Source organism: Belonocnema kinseyi, chromosome 7 (assembly GCF_010883055.1).
Source record: "Belonocnema kinseyi isolate 2016_QV_RU_SX_M_011 chromosome 7, B_treatae_v1, whole genome shotgun sequence".
NCBI lineage: Eukaryota > Metazoa > Arthropoda > Insecta > Hymenoptera > Cynipidae > Belonocnema > Belonocnema kinseyi.
This window is the reverse complement of record NC_046663.1, coordinates 139,565,722-139,583,265: the sequence shown is the minus strand read 5'-3', so window position 1 is coordinate 139,583,265 and position 17,544 is coordinate 139,565,722. Positions and strand designations below refer to the sequence as shown.

At 33.9% G+C, this 17,544-nt stretch overlaps 1 protein-coding gene across 4 annotated transcripts in view; it reads left to right on the top strand.

The window, feature by feature from the left end:
• LOC117175902 (KICSTOR complex protein ITFG2-like) overlaps positions 1–17,544 on the top strand; it is a 187,177-nt gene that overhangs the window by 56,835 nt on the left and 112,798 nt on the right. For 3 of the 4 annotated variants that reach the window (XM_033365730.1, XM_033365731.1, XM_033365732.1), the window contains exon 2: positions 2,630–2,849. In XM_033365730.1, coding sequence (XP_033221621.1) covers positions 2,630–2,849 — 220 coding nt within the window. The remainder of the gene's footprint in view (positions 1–2,629; positions 2,850–17,544) is intronic. The other variant, XM_033365733.1, reaches the window with a different exon arrangement.

The following is a 17,544-nucleotide window of genomic DNA, read 5'->3' as shown; positions in this document are numbered from 1 at the left end:
AACTCTCTAGAGCCTCGTCTAGTGGCCGCCAGGTTTCGTATTTTCGTGTAAAACGTTACCGGCTGATGCCGTTGGAATTGATTGTTGAAATATATTTTTTTATATCTTTTATTATTAAGCTTTGTACTTAAACGTAGTTTTCTTTCGGCTATTGCATTTCTCAAAGTTTGAGACCGATATTTTATGTATAAAAAAAGTTGGAACGTTAAAGTCTAAACATACTTTATTGTACTCTAATACATTTCCAAAAGTTTCAGCTCGATATTTTATTTACAAAAAAAGTTCTGAGGTTCAAAAAAACATTCAGTGAACTGAAAAACTGTAGTCGGTAAAATAGGTATTTAGCTGTGTCACATGCCCTTAAGTGTAATCTTAAAATTAATTTTTCATAATAAAATATCATTTTGATTGATCTTATGAACCAAGAGAATTTTTTTCATTTTCTTGAAACCATAAAAAATTCCTAAAATATCCTATAAGTACACCTAATATATATTTTCTAAGTTTTTATTATTTTCAAATCTTTTCAAATCGTCCAAGTATATTCAAGCTGGACCAATCAGGTTCGCGATTAAAACAGTCGTGCGTACGTGAGCTGTACTGATTTTTGTAAAAAAATTCTCTCTCTCTCTCTCTCTATATATATATATATATATATAATTTTTATACATTTATATAAGTCTGGACACTTGAGCCTGCGGCACCCTGTGTAGCAAGTACACCCATAGTATTTCGCTGTGATATTAGAAGGTACCTAACACTGTAGATGTTTCTAACTATCTTGGATACGTGCCTAATCCTCACTTCACAATCTTATTCTTCACTGAGTTGTTGCAAAAAATCGTAATTAATTTGACTAACATAAAATGAGCTCTTAAAGCTAATGTAGACACATCCAGTTTGCGTTTTCCACCTGAACTGTCCTCTACTCATTACTAGATGCTCGTGGTGGTGGCTCGTGTATCATGCTTTCGTAACCTAGATTTAAGCATCTAGTGCTACAGATATGTTTTGAAGTAGGTACTTTGGGAGACTAACAAATGAAGCACAATTTTGTATGGACATCATGCCCAAAAAAATTAAATATTTTTCTATGAATGGAATAATAGGTTATTAACTCCTACTTTGGCATTGACACAATAGTGCGTCAAATTAATCGGTGCCCTGTGTGGCATTGGCGCAATAGTGCGTCAATCTTTTTTCCCCATTTAACTTGCTCTGATTTGGGATCCAAGTCTTCCATGGGGAGTTTTGGGCTCGCTGAATCTGAAATCAAAATTGGAAAATCCGAAATGGTGGCGCCAATAAGGCTGACAAAAATCGAAAATTTTACTTGATTTAGTTTAAAATTGGTACCCTGGGATTTTTGAGGTCATTAATTACGAATCTGAAATCGAAATTTGCAAATTCAAAATGGCGGATCCAAAGTGGTGGATGAAAATACAAAAAGATATATGATTGGTTGATGACTTACTCTTTCAAATAAAGTTTCATCAGTTTTAGCATAACTTTTACATTATCCTCGAGCAAATTTTCGTCAACCATATTCGATCTGCCATTTTTAATTTTCGAATTTTAAGTTCAGATTCGTAATCAGCGCCCTCATAACCACAGGGTCCATATTTTCAGGATAAAAAATTTTCCTGTCATTTTGGGCACTTTTTGTCGATTTCTCTCTGCCAACGAAAGGGTTAATGCTTGAATTCAATTACAAATATAACTGTCAACTGTATTATTATATTATACTTCACACGGGTAAATAAAGCAGATGTACGTGCACAGTTACTTTCAATAGGTGTATTAAATAATCCTCAGTTATTTTCAATAAAACTGTTCGTTAATCTACATCTTTACTGCCATCTTTCATTTAATTATTTTTAGATTTTGCAATACTTTTGAAGTTGTATTGCCCACCTACTTTACAACGCATATTATGTACCTTCTTTTTTATAAGAATAATTCATTTTTTACTGATAATATATTAATCTTTTTAATTTTCAATTACATACTATATTTTTCATATCATTTATTTTTTAATTTGTTGCTCTAAATCACCTTTCGAGTCACTATGTGTCTGCGTTTTGCATCAATCTCTTCTCTGGGCAGCCGTGCTGTAATATCTTCATTAATAGGGTGGATCATATTAGGGAATTTCTGTAGCACGCCAAGTAAATAAATTTAAAGATCGTCCGCGTATATGGCTTGTCTGTAGTATTGAATACCGTGACGGGTTCCTACAAGAATACATACATGCACGGCACATATTTTTTTTACTTTTCTCTTGAATTTGCTTGTAATAATCATTATTAACTTTTATTGCAACAACATGTCATATTTATTTTGAGGTCGATAATTATATTGGAACATTGCGTATTACTCTAATGAAAAGTTGTTGATTGTTCACCGTACTTTTCTCATACCATTTACTTCGGAACTTTGTTAATTCGTCAAGCTCCTATAAAATGCAGCTACCAAGAGTTATCTTTCTTCGTGGAAAGGCAAATATGTTTATCCCTCAATCATAATGTAGATTATAGTATTTTGTTTACCTCGTTTTATATTTACATTACTAATTTGTAAGGCAAAGTGCCTGATACTTATAGCACGTTATAATTTTTATACTTTACAGGGTCCTGAATTATGGCAGAAGATATCAGGTCTTGGATTGATATCTTGCGTAACGGTAGGTGATGTTTTCAACTATGGACGAAATGCTCTTGTTATTATTTGCGGGGACGGTTGGGCCCACATATACTACAGTCCTCGATCAGTGAACCTTGGAATCATTACTACTATTCCGAAAGCTTCATTACAAAAGAACACTAACATGGGTTTGAAAACAGATGATGGTAAAACAATATATTAATATAATTCATTTAGATATTTAGCAAAACAAGGGATCTTAAGATAAAAATGATGTTGTATAGATATACAGAAGGGAAACTTATTTTTTAAATAGAACAACGTATACATATATAATAATGCAGTTGCTAAAAATTTCTCATTCCCTGTGAACTGTTCTTCTTCGTGCTGTAGTATTTAGAGAGGATTATCAATTATTCATAAATATCACTGAAAAATTCAAATTTCCTGTGAACTGTTCTTCTTCGTGCAGTATTATTGAGAGGGGATTATCACACACATAAATAGGACTGCTTGATTCTGAATCATATCATTCGAAAAAAAAGTATTGAAACAGTACGTTTGAGAGATAATATGTAGTGTATTGCAAGTAAAGGGTCTACTTTGTCGATAAATAGTTAGAGTAGTGAAATATAGAGCCATGCAGCCGTATAAATTAACGACATTTTAAGCCCAGGTCCACCCTCTAGGTGGGGAAACTAGTCGCCGGGACACATTTGAAGTGGGAACTTCGAATACCTGATTATTAAGAAAAACGCATCTAAAGTTTACGAGTGCCGCAAGCGTCCCTGTTATGCTTTTTATTCAAACTTAAAATTGACCGACTTCTGGTCACTGTTGGGGCATATTTATACGGTCACGAAATAAAGCACAAAATGTAGTATGATCACAAAAACTGCGAATATCTTCTAAACTACGATAAAAAATTGGGCCCTTTCCTTGCCGGACGTCACATATTATCTGTCAAACTTAGTTTTTACTCAGTAAATAACTATTTTTCGATAACTTTTGACATCGTTGTTGATAAGACCTGATTAATTAGAATAAACAAGTACTTACGTCCTTTTTGATAGTGTACACCACCGACAACTTTCTTACGGTACTTAAACTATCCCCAAACACCCTCACCGCAATTTAGTCCCGATGATGTAGTAAGCACTTGGTCATATTTAACAAAGATCAGTTATTAGTAAAATAATCTTGAAGCAATCAACTACTTCTTCTACGACAGTTAAACTATTGCGAGACAGACTCCCATTATTTTGGAGCACAGCGTTAAACAGTCCCACTGTATGTAAGGGCATCTTCTGCATACCTGATAAGCAGTCGCTAACAATGGTCCAGGCATGGTCCTGAAAGAAAAACCCTTTAGCCAAGGTGTAACCAACTGTGCTGAAATCTGCGTGGCACCAGGGAGTGTTTTTCTATATGGCGTGTCTATGGTACAAGATCGCTTCCTGGAGACTTTTTATTATTTTATAATTATGTGAACATGGACAAAATGGTAGAAAAGCTACACCAAAAGCTACACCAACATCTATGTTCCTCTAGCACCTCTACAATGAAATTTGAACATTTCCCTCTAAAAAAATAAAAAAACCCTACAGAAAATCTTACGAAATATGTGGAAGAAACCAAACAAAATGGTCACTGCGTTGAACTAAAACAAATAAAAGTATGTAAAATTGATAAGAATCGCATTTGATACTTTCATAAGTCTCTAGTTATTATCCACATGCCTTCATTACACGGAGAGAAATTTCAAGAGATTAATTCACGGAACTGCAACTTGATTTTATTCATGCTTCGGCGCAAGAACTCAGATCTCGGAACCCATATTTTTAAAGCAACGGCCGTTGATTTAAAAGCAAGGGTTCCAAGATCTTAGTCATTGTGCCAAAGCGTGAATAAAATGAAGGAGCAGTTCCGTGAATTAATTTATTGAAATTTCTCTCCGTGTAGTATTAGCCCTTAAAGGTCTCCTTACTTCGGTATAACGTTGAGGCCCTCATTGGGTCGTTGAAGACCCAGCCATAATTTTGTATTGCGTTGAAGCTTTTTAATATTTTTGCTTGCAATTTTTCAGGCATTCCCTTAAGTGTCTTGTTATAAGATAATTTTACTTGTTAAATGATTTTTTTAGTTTTAAGACATTGAAAAAAAAATTAATAACTGAAGAAGAACGAACTTCGTAAATTTCAATATAAAGTGTCAGCACACAGCTGAGATGGATCCAGTTAGATGTGCTAGGAGTGACTTTTTATAAAGTTTCTAATTATTAGTATGGGGGTGGGGATCTCAACTTGAGTCTTTTGAAAGTATCAAGTGCGATTTTAGTCAGTTTAAAAATTTTATAGCTCTTTTTATTTGAATGCAGCTTAAATTGTGGTTTGTTTGAGATCTAATTTTTTAATTAGAAGTAGGTGTTAGTGTATGGGTGTTCTTCGTACAATTAATTTTCTTACTTTTGGTGCGTTAAAAAAAATCCGAAGCCTCTAATATACATTTTGGAAAATAACTTTTGGGTATTCTAGTCTAAAAATAGCTAAAAATTCCGATACGTTTATATTTATTCCGAGTGCATACTTGATTTTTCTTCTTATTTTTCAGATGATAGGGGTTGATTTTTAATTAAAGTTTCTTAGTTTTTAAGAGCAAAATTATGCAATAATAATTTAGAAATTCTGTCGGGAGATGTTCTAGCTTGATGGACCTCATTACCTTCGCTGCTCGTGGGACCCATTATCTTGCTGAAACACTAGGCAAGATATTCAAGGAGGCTAACACGACAGCACATTTAAAGCACACGATCTGCAAGGGGACTCAGACAAAGATACAAGCTGAAGCAATTCCCACATTTGTTGTTTGCCTTTAGGAAAGAGAAAAAGAAAACGCCATTGCAAACAAACCATGAAAAAGCAGAATCCGAGGTCCGCGCGCTCCCAAAAGCGGTTCTCAATAAACTCCTTGATGCTTCGAGCGTGATTGAGTTAATTCCCTGCACCCAGGTAAAAACCCTTGACCTCAACATGATGGCTAAAAGCCTACGTAGAGTTAGGTGAAGGAAGTGCAGTAAGCGGAGGATTCCAAGGGAAGCCACAAGATGGGCCCAGCTGATTAACCAGGACGCCGAAACATGGGCTTGTAAGAAAATAGTGAGTCTATATGCGCTGGCCCTGAAATAATGCGAAACCCGTTTTGGAGTCATTATCTCGCTCGAAAAACTATAGGTGCAGCGCCTTTACCAACAAGCTTATGAGGTCAAGGATGACAGGATACGCACCAAAAAGTATCTAATGGTTAAACTTTTGACATAGACCTTTTTGATGGTTGTATCGCAAAATAAAAAATATCAAAGTTACAGAGTATTGGGCATGATCTATGAGCGTGACGCCACACAGTCTTCGAGTGTTGGTAAAGCTCCTCTAGCGTGCAGGAAAATCGATCTTGGGCGCGGTACACACCAGTTCGAATGCAAGGCCTTGCGTTAGGCTATGAAGTGTGTGTATGTGTGCGTCACTGATATTTCAACCTAATAGCAGTATAAGTAAGAAGTAAAACACTTAACATCTATTGATCAATAATAACACCAAACAAGCGTCATATCACAACACTATAAAATCACAGTCGCGATTTTAAATTGAATCTCGAATAGGCCTGCAATATGAAGCAACATCATATCATGATATATAAATATACCCGAAACTGATCGAAGCCCATAGATTTCATAAAACCAAATGTCCATACATAAAACCGAGAGAATAGTGCGTATTTCAACAGCCTGTATTGCCACCTTTATAGTGCCACCCGCCAGATGGGCCGGTTTAGGAGTGACATCACGGGTTCATAAATTAATTTCAAACAACAAATTTCTATTGATAATGAGATTTCTGTTTTTTTTTTTCAAGAAAACAATCATATAGATTAGTACGGAACCGTGCAAGGATTACAATTTTTCTAATCCGATCATATAAATGCCGAAGGCTTTAAGTTTAATTTGGCCATTATAGGATGAATACGAAGTATAGAGAATTACCATTCAATCGAAACTGTCGGAAATTCGAACACTGATGATACGCAGAAATATAACAATTATTGATGTCACGACCGTCTAGTCGGGCAATTAATGCAGGTTTAAGATTAACCCGAGCAAAGTGATAGTTCATTAAAAAACACAGACATGCGATTCCGGGTCAGGTATACTTTTATGTATCATTTGTAAAGAGAAGAAAAAGTGCGTACATCCGTTACGTCGGTAGCCTTTTAGACTATTACTTCCAGTCTCCATAATAGTATCAATAATGATTCTGTGATCACAATTCAGTATTAACAACCTTATATCCAATTTCTTATGAAACTTAAAAAATGAACGCCACAGAGCTCGGGTACTCTTGAAGTGAAGACTCGGTGGTCTCGCCTTATAAATGATGCGCAAAGTAGCGCATTTTAGTCGGCAGTGTGAGAATAATATAAGTGTATGCGTACTTTGAAGTATAGTTAGTTTATATGCGAGCGGGTTAGGCTGCACATGTGCACCGTAGAGTTAAAAAACTTTCTGCATTTGCAGAGTTGGGAGGTAAAGTTAGGAGGCTTATACTTTCGCTGTTTCGGCTCAACATTTAGCTTAAAACTTTCTCGAACATATGTTGAAAAAAATAGCTCGTTTCGAGTCTATATTGTGTCAAGTCTAGCGAATCAATTTATGTATATAAATTATAAGCATAATCAATATCAATTGTTCAAGCGTTAATATGAAACTGAATTTTGAAGGAGCTCACAAATATATTAGTTTTCTTTTAGAAATATTTGATAAGTGCATCGTTATACGAGTAGGCATAATTGAATGAACGGTACTATTTTGTAAAATACTGTTATTTTAATATATCCTCAACCTCAGGGTCTACTGAAAGTTACCCAGAAAATGAATATTTGAGGTAGATTTTATAGAACGAATTTAAGAACTCTTAAAAGAACAATAATAATCAAAGCGCTGAGTTTAAACCCAAAAGAGCTTTCACAACAGATAATTTACAATTACGAAATGACAGATGTCAATGAATGATTCGACTTTTAACTTTAAAAGGCCTCTGCTCTAAAGTGGAGAAAGTGCAAAAAACGAGTGCGATGCATGAGATCTTCTTGCGTGGTCCTGGAGTCTATACAATTTCTAAACATAAATTTCTCTGGATTGTGGTATTCAGTTATGACCCAGATAACAGGCTTTGCGTACGGATGTAAGTCCAATCATCAAACGACATAAAATCAACACGTATTCGCGGCCAGCCATACTAGCTGGACTGAGACGCACGGGCCGTAGATTATGCGATCAATTCGCTAATTTTCTTGCGCATTCATTTCAAGTCGCACAGGAAATTGGGTAGAAGGTACTAATAATGTCTCGCGATCAGAGAATCGTTATGAAAATGTTCCAAAAGCAACCGGAAGTTTGTATATTTTATGTTTGAAGAAAAGTATAACGTGTTTGCAAATGGCACTTGTTAACTTTAGATGCTTTTTCTTGAAAATCAGACTTTCGATGTTCGAACGGCAAAAATTCCCCGGTGACTAGTTTTTCAATCTAAAGGGTTTGGCTTGAACTTAAAATGTGGGGATTTATTTAGCTATATGACCCTGTTAGTAATAATTTTAGGAGCCGCAAGCTCAATTCACAAAAATGAGAAATCTCTTATTCGAGAATTAATAATTGAGTATGCGAGAACAAAATATATAATTTCGAAATCGAATAAAAGTGTTCATATATCTTCACAGAAATTGTGGCCAAATCATGAAAATAGTTTGCCTTAGAATAACTTTAGAAATTGTAAATAATTCAAAGTTACCTTACCAATGTAAAAATCTGAAATGCAATCAGAAATTTCATAACACTTTTGAACCTTACAAAAGTAAGAGAGTGATAGCTTTAAGTTGTTGACAGTCATCAGTTGGAGAACTTGTTATTTCCTCACGTGCGTGGAAAATTACGGATGATGTATGCTACGAAGGCTTTATGAGAGAAAGAGAACACTCAAAATCTGGTCATTCGAGCCGGATCTGTCGTGAAAAGGCTTCGCTCACTATCAACAAGTGCGAATTATTTTAGAAAAAAGACCGTTTGTGAACATTCAAATGGTAATCGGCATTCTGAGATCTCTGAGTGTCACGTTCGACGAAGAAATCGCGGTTCACGTTCAAATTTAAATGCTTATTAAAATTAAAGCAAGAGAGTTTTGCATAAAATTTAAGATTAAGTCGCTGTGGTTGGACTTAGTGCATTTGATTTTCAATCAAGGAAAAATGAAACATGTTGTGATAAATAACTGTGAAAAGCGCGTACGTGCAAATTTTAAAGGTGTATACACTTGAGGTCATCGAGCAAAGTATAATTGCTACCAGGTTAAATTATTTTGCCTCTCTCTCATCATGTTTTGAGTGCTCTCTTTCTCTCATAAAGTCTTCGTAGCATCCGTCAGCCGTAATTTTCCACGCAAGTGAGGAAATAACAAGTTCACCAACTGATGATTGTCAACAGCCTAAAGCTGTCACTATTACTTGTGTAAGGTTCAAATGTGTCATGAAATTCCTGATTATATTTCAGATTTTTAGATTGGAAAGGTAACTTTCAATCATTTACAATTTTTGAAGTTATTCTAAGGTGAACTATTTTTATGATTTGGCCACAATTTCTGCGTAGATATATGAACTATCTTATTCGATTTCGAAATTATGTATTTTGTTCTCGGATACTCAATTATTATTTCTCGAATAAGAGATTTCAAATTTTTGTGAATTGAGCTTGCGGCTCCTAAAATTATTACTAAGAATATTCTTGCAGTATAATTTTTGTTAAAAATTGCAAGAAAAATGGAGTCTTTGCTCTCAGAATTAACAGAAGTCTGTCAGTCAATATTGAGGACTGACACTAATTTTAAAAAGCGAGGCAAGTCCAACATTACCATAGCTATAGTAAAATCGAGAATTGAACTGTTGGATCAAAGATGGGAGAAACGTGAAAATTTACTTTTAAAATTTAAAGCTTCATCGACCACGGCAGAATGCGAAAGTCTCGACTATTTTAGTAAAAATAAATTCTTGCAATTGAAGATGCGTATCTAAGTGCTCACGATTTTTAATCAATCCAGCAGCTAGCTCGAATGATAGTTTAAATCAATCGTAGTTTGTTCCAGCCCCCTGCATCGAAGTTAGTTCATTAGTACGATCAAGTGAAGCGTGGAGGCCAGATGGCGCTGGGAATCTTTCCAGCCTATATTTATATGGCAAGCATAGGAAAGATTAGTGAAAAATTAACTTGATTCATATTCTTCGCAATGGCATTCGGTTTTATGCATGACAAATTAAAGTTTGAACATTTTTTAAGTTTTACTACTTTAAAAGCTTGCACTGAAATAACAAAAATGGGTGGAATGCAGTGTGTTACTCCTGCATGTAAATATCGGGTTATGACAGCTCCTCCAAAAAATTAAATTTCTTTTATGTGCCAGAAGGTAAAGAAAATGTTAGAGTCTGACAAAAAGCCATCTTAAGAGAAAATTTTGTTGTAAACCCCGAATGCGGCACGCGCGAGACATTTTTTTACACAAGATATTTTGTGGGAGCGAAACACGATTTCAGAGGATTGGAGCTACTGTTCTGGAAGTTGCAATAATTGATTGTTGTTTAATTTAATAGTCTTAATATTAGTGTTGTTTATATAATAATTGGGAATTAATGTTTTAATATTTTTGTTTGAATTGTTTGTAAGATATAAAATAATATCTTTACATATAATTATCTTCATTTCAAACAAAAAAATTACGCAGAAATATAAAAATTGCAATAAGTATCGTGTGCATGTGTGAATGAAAAATATGAAACATTTCATCTTTATCTTAAATGATATTTTGATTTTTAAACATTCTTTCGTTGAATTGTAAAAAAAATGAATACAAACTGTACATTTTAATAAAAATTATAGACGATTTTATCTTAAACTGAAACTATATCTTTATATTTTTAAATTATTGTGTAGAAATATTAAAAATAAAATCAAGATTAAGTATTTTAATAACAGGGTGGCCGTTTTAATCCAAGAAAAATATTCCCGGTAATTTTTTAGAACATCCTACAAATTTAAAAAAAAAATCTTAAAATCTTCCAGATTCTTTCTTAGCAATTTTAGAAATCTTATTGAATCTTTTGGAATATTCTCTTTCAAAAAATTTCTAAAATTAAAAATTATTTTCAGTTTTTCTAAGAATCTTAAGAAAATGTTTTTATTCTTTTAATTCCTTTGACAATTCTCAAAAAGCTTCTAAATTTTTTCTTAATCGGCAAAAATCTACATTTTGTTTTAAATTAAATGATTCCAAGTTCAAAATTAATTTTGAAACTTTTCAAAACTTTTAAATACCTCTTAAAATTACTTAAATTTTGTCTACAAATAATAAGTATTCAATTATTATATATACGTCAAAATTTAACAAAGTGACTTACAAATAAAACATTTTCTATGTAAAACAATTCAGTTTCAAATTTTTACTTTTAAATATTTGGCGAAATATTTCTAACTATTCAATAATGATTCTTTTTCTCAATTAAACAAATTTTAAATTGAATAGATTAAAATGGAATATTTTAGACTGAAACAATATTTGATAAGAAATGCATTATAATGAAGTTATTATGATGTTATTAAATATGCAAGTATTCAAGACTACATATTAAAATTCTTTAAATTAAAATTTAAAACTTAAAATAGAAAATTTTTGAAGTAGAAGATTTTTTGATTACGCATTATAAACTGAATGATGTCATAATTGAAAAGGATTCAAATTCAATTGGTGATTTAAAAAACTGTTGAGATCAAACTTGGAGAGAACTTTTTCGCTCTAAAAATTTGTAAAATTCCCGGTGAAAAAATAAATTCACTGTCATTTCTCGGTTTTTCAGATTTTCCGGGTCACCCTGAATAATAAATATGGAACATTTCATCTGAAACTCAAACGATGTCTTCATTTAAAAATATCTTGCGTAGAGAAAAAAAAATAACATAAAAGCTGTATTTTATAAAACTCTTCTGTAGAAATATGAAAAACCAATCAAACACTGTGTTTTCATAAACAATATTGAACATTTTGTATTAAATTGAAACTATACTTTTATTTTTAAAAATTCTTTCGTGTAAATATAAAAAAATTAATAAAAACTCTATGTATTTTTATGAGAAATATGGAACATGTTATCTTGAAGTAAAATGATATCTTTATTATTTTAATTCTTTCATAAAAAGATAAAAAAAAATCAAAACTATACCTTCTCAGTTCATTTATTTAAATTTAGGTTTTTTAAGTTAATTAGTCTTTCAATCAATTGATTTATTCGTTTATTCCAATACATCATCTGTTATTGTATTAGGACTACTGTTGCTAATGAATTACTAACTTATACCAATATCTGACATTGTTAATTCTTATTATTTTTCATAAAATAAATTTGTTGTATCACCATGCTTTTTTCAAACTTATTTTTTACAAAACTACTTTATATAAATTTGATAGACGTATTTGAAATTCAATAATAAAATTTAGTATAATTATAAGTTTAATTTTGTTTCTTGAGTTGAAAAATACTTTAAATTGAGTTACTTCAAGTTACGATTGGAAACAATCACAACTTCCCGCAGCTAGATAAAAATATTTTAATGATTTTTTTCACTTACTATCACTCTTATATTTAACAAGATATGGAGCTTTAATTATGCTATGCGTAAAACCAATTCTCATTACGAATAATATAAATTAAATTAATTTCAAACTAATTTGGCCTATTCTTGCCATGTAAAAATGGGCTGGAAAAACTCCCAGCGCCATCTGCGCTGCACGCTTCACTTAGCCCACTGGCAAACTAACGCTAACGTACAGTCGTTGCAGGGGACTGGTTTGTTCGACGTGATTTTTTGCCTGTAAAACTTCCTCAAATTACTTTACCTGTATTTTTTGGGGATTATGAGGATTGGGAGAATTTAATGGAATTGTTTGATGCGCTAATTATTCAAAATGATTCCTTATCAAATGTGACTAGATTACATTATTTAAAGTCATCTTTAAAGGGCGCGATCCTACTAATGAGTCTCTGGCGACTCTCAAAAATTTACACCGTCCAATTGATAATTGGAGTGATTTATTAGTCCTTTTAACTACTAAAAAACTGGATACTCAATCGTTAATGGAGTGGGAGATGCAAATTGGTTCCGAATCGGATTATTCTACTTACAAAGAACTCGATACGTTTTTAGAAAAACGTATTCGCGTTGTAGAAGCGATACAAGCTTCGAGGATTAATACTAAAATGAGCTCACAAGACAAGAACAAAAATGCTAGACAATCAGGGTTTCGGAGTCATAATGCATCTTCCACCTCCAAATGCATTTTATGTAAGGAAAATCATCCATTGTTTAAATGTTCTCAACTTAAAAGATTGTCAGTTGAAGGTCCTAAGGAAGTTGTCACTTGCCATCACGGTTATTATAATTGTTTTACGCCTGATCATATGCCTTTTAACTGTACAAGCAAACTGAAATGTAATAAATGCGGTAGGATACATAACACCTTGTTGCATGTCAATAATTTCGAATCTATCACATCGCCATCAGCTGACACTACGTCTCTACATTATCAATTGCCAATTCCGAGTTCTTCTACTTCACCAGATAACGATACTGGTAATATAGCTCAGATGGCGAGAGCAAATCATGTTTCACTTAATAATAACTCAGAAAATTATATTTTATTCCATTTCTTAAATAATCACCCAAATCTATCGCGTTCAACATTACTAGCAACAGCAATAATTACCTTGAAAGCTCATAACGGGAAAGCTTATAAATTTAGGGTTTTATTGAGTCAAGGCTCGGAATGTTGTTTCATTTTAAAAAGAGGGATGAAAATTTTGAATCCTAGTTTCCAAAAGGTTAAAGCAATAGTTTATGGGTTTGGTGGAGTTGATGTTGGCTCTTCAAGAAAATTAGCTCGGTTAAATTTGCTTCCCACTGAAAAAACTGTTCTAAAGTCCTTATTCAAGCTTTAGTATTGCTCCATCTCACCTCTTATACGTCAACTGAAAGGCCTGATCCGGAAAATCAAACTGATTTGCCTGATTTAAATTTAGCCCATCCTAATTCCTTTAGTTTCCAAAAAATATATTTAATTTTAGGTGCTGACAAATATCGCTTGTACTTATTGCCTTGCCTAGAGCAGAATGTGTTAAACACTCTTACAGCTCATTCTACCATTTTTGGCTAGATCTTGTCGGATCCAATTATGGAAAGTAAAATAGAGACAAGCATTGCACTTACAATACATCAGAGTATAACTTCTGAAGTCTTGCATGAAGACTTGACTAAGTTCTGGGAATCGGAAGAACTCCCTAATACAGACCCCCTGACTGACGAAGAAAAGTTTTGGGAGGAACATTTCTTCATGACGTACGAACGCACAAATGATGGGCGGTACTTAATACGATTACAATCCAAGAATGAGCCCCCAATAAAAATCATTACCTCCTTCTCTAGAGCAAAAATCATATTGGAGAGAGTTCTACGACGATTGACTAAAAATTTTGAATTGTTCCAAGAATATTCGGCTTTTTTATCTGAATATGAGAAACTAGGACATGGAACTTGTGAGAGAAGAAGAGCGCTAATTCTATTCAGATTTTGTAATTACCAGACCACCCGGTTTTGAGAGAAAGTAGTTCCACTACTAAACTAAGAGTGTATTTAATGCATCAAGTTTGACTTCGAACAATACTTCCTTAAATTCACACTTGCATATTGGTCCAAAGATTCTAATTGATTTATTCTTATTATATTGAACTGCAGATTGCCTCGTTTTGTTTACATGGCTGACATACAAAAAATGTTTAGACAAATTTTGATACATGCTCGTAACTGCAATTATTAAAGAATTTTATGGTGCTCACCTGATAACAATGTAGTGGCCTATCGGCTTTTAACTCTCACTTATGGCACTGCCTGTGCTCCTTACTTGGCTAATAAAGTAATTAATTAATTAGCTCGTGATGATGGCAGTAAGTTTCCTTTAGCTAAAAGTATCCTGGAAAGCAATATCTACGTCGATGATATTTTGTTTGGTGTGGAAACTAAAGTACAAGCCAAGGGAAAGCGACAGCAAGTATCCCAATTATTGGAGGCTGGCCGTTTCCATTTGCGAAAATGGGCGTCCAATGATTCAGAATTATTGGAAGATTGTCCTTCTGAAAAGCATGAAAGGACTATAGAATTTTTGTTAGCTAAAGATGTTCAGCTCAAAGTTTTGGGTTTATTTTGGGATCTTGAATCTGACTCGTTTCATTTTAAGGTAACTTCCCCTTCAGTGGAGTGTCCAACTAAGAGGATCGTTCTTTCTTTAATAGCTAAATTATATGATCCGATGGGTTGGTTAACTCCATTAATACTAGTAGCTAAGTTATTGATGCAGGAGCTTTGGCTACGGAAGCTTGATTAGGATGAGAAGTTGCCTAACGACCTTCAGATTCGTTGGTTTGATTATCACAATACTTTGGAGAAACTAGAATCTCTAAAAGTTCCTAGATGGACTGGTCAACTGCAAGAAAATTTAAATTATGAGCTTCACGGATTTGCGGATGCTTCTTATAAAACTTACTCCGCTTCTGTTTATCTTAGAATTCTCAGTAAAGATTTAAATAATGCTCACATTAGCTTGTTAATGGCTAAATCTAAAGTGGCCCCTCTTAAATACTTCTTAATTCCACATTTAGAATTATGTGGGCAGCCTTGCTTACTAAGGTACTCAAATTCCTCATGGATACAATGTCGCTTGAAAATGTCCCCACTTTTCGTCACACTGATTCAGTGACTGTTTTGGCTTGGCTGGGTAAGCACCCTTCTAATTGGCCAATTTTTGTAGCTAATAGAGTTTCGCTAATTCACGAGATAGTCCCTTGTGCCAAATGGCGTTATTTCTCAACCATTACATTCAACAAAATGGCCAGATCATCGTCTCAATTCTTTGAAACCATCTGACTTAGAACCGCGAGTTCAAAAACGCCACCACGTATTGAGTGAAATCAAAAGTCCATTCGATTTAAAGTTCAAATTTTCCTCCTGGCCTAAATTGCTCTGAGCAACTGCTTATTGCAAGAGGATTGTTGATGCCTATGTTATTAAACACTCTAAATGCCCAAAGTCTAAACCTCAATGTTTGACTATCTCGCTCTACAATTGACCTTGCATACGGTCAGGCAGCTTTTCTGGATCTTAAGAGCGCGCCCTGTGGTAAAAGGCTTAATCAAGGATTGCTTATAATGTACGCAAGAATGAGCGACTCTTTCCCATCAAATAATGGGAAACTTACCTGATTTTAGAGTAACTCATAATCGGCCTTTCACACATACAGGGGTAGATTATAATCAGGGGTAGGTTATAAGGCAGAAGACCGCATTCCAGCGATTCTCTTCTAGACGAGGAAGACCTGCTCACTTGTATAGTGACGATGGCACGACATTTCACGGGGCTGATAAAGAATTAAGAAATTTTAATTTGAAACTCAGTCTCGATAGTAATTTGCATAATGAATTCAGTACCGAAGGCACCTCGCGCCATTTCATACCACCAGCTGCACCGTATTTAGGGTGGTTTATGGGAAGCCAGTGTTAAAAGTTCTGAACACCATCTAAAGCGAATCGTTGGCGCATACACTCTGACGAAGAGCTTTCTACTCTCCTAACGCAAATTGAAAGGTGCCTTAATTTTCGCCCTACCGCTCCATTTTCCAATGATCCAGAAGACTTCGCTTATCTCACACCTGGCCATTTTTTAATTAGGGCTCCTTTGACCAGCATTCCCGAACCATCCGTAGAATTCACTGCAGGGAACCGATTGGCACGTTGGAAATTAGTACGGAAAATTTCTGAAATTTATTGAAGCAGATGAGCTATTGATTGCATACTATCCTTACAGAAATGCTACAAGTGGTTCAATAAAACTATAAATCTCATGATCGGTGATACTGTTGTCATCAAACATGATTCGCTGCCACCATGTCGATGGTTATTTGGCAGAGTTACTAAATGTTACAAGGAAAGGGACGATTTAGTACGATCAGTTCGAGTAAAAACTGCCACTTCTGAATATGATCGACCGATTACTAAAATCTGCCTCTTACCTATAAAATCGAAAGAGGGAAGCGAAATATAAAATTTAATGTTAAGATATATTTAAGGAAATCGTGTAAAATAAGCAATTCTTTCTTTTGTTAATTTATTCGCACCACTAACGTACTAATGGATCATGGCAGGCGGCTAAGACCTATAAAAAATTATTTTAGTACTCATTACAATAGCTTACACGGTGGGCGGCATTTATTTTGCTATTAGATAAAAATTAAACTCTAATGTTAGTCGAGCTGTTATTATACTCGAGGCGGCTGTTATGTTTACGAAAAGCTTTGCAACTAGGATTTCAAGAGATTTTGCACTGTGAGTTTATTGGTGTAACGAATAAGTGTATGATGAAAAGCAATTAAGAAAAGACAGTATGCAAGAATACGTGAACCGCGGCGGATCGTTCTCTAGTTAGTCTAGTCCCTCCTAAGAGTTTTGAAGGAGGATCTGAAGAAATTGTTTAAAAACTTCAGTGTCTTTCGTGATGGAGTGAAAGTTGAGTGTGATTAAGGAGGTCTTAGCCTGCCGGACTCAAATTTGTATTAATAAATTCATAGCGGCTTAGAATGCTGAATTTTCATTGACTTTGTTTTCATGCGAACGCTCACATTTTATTAAATAAAAAAATAAATAATAATTTTAATTAAATTATTAATTAATTATTAATATTATATATAGGGGTCATTGACAAAATACGTAATA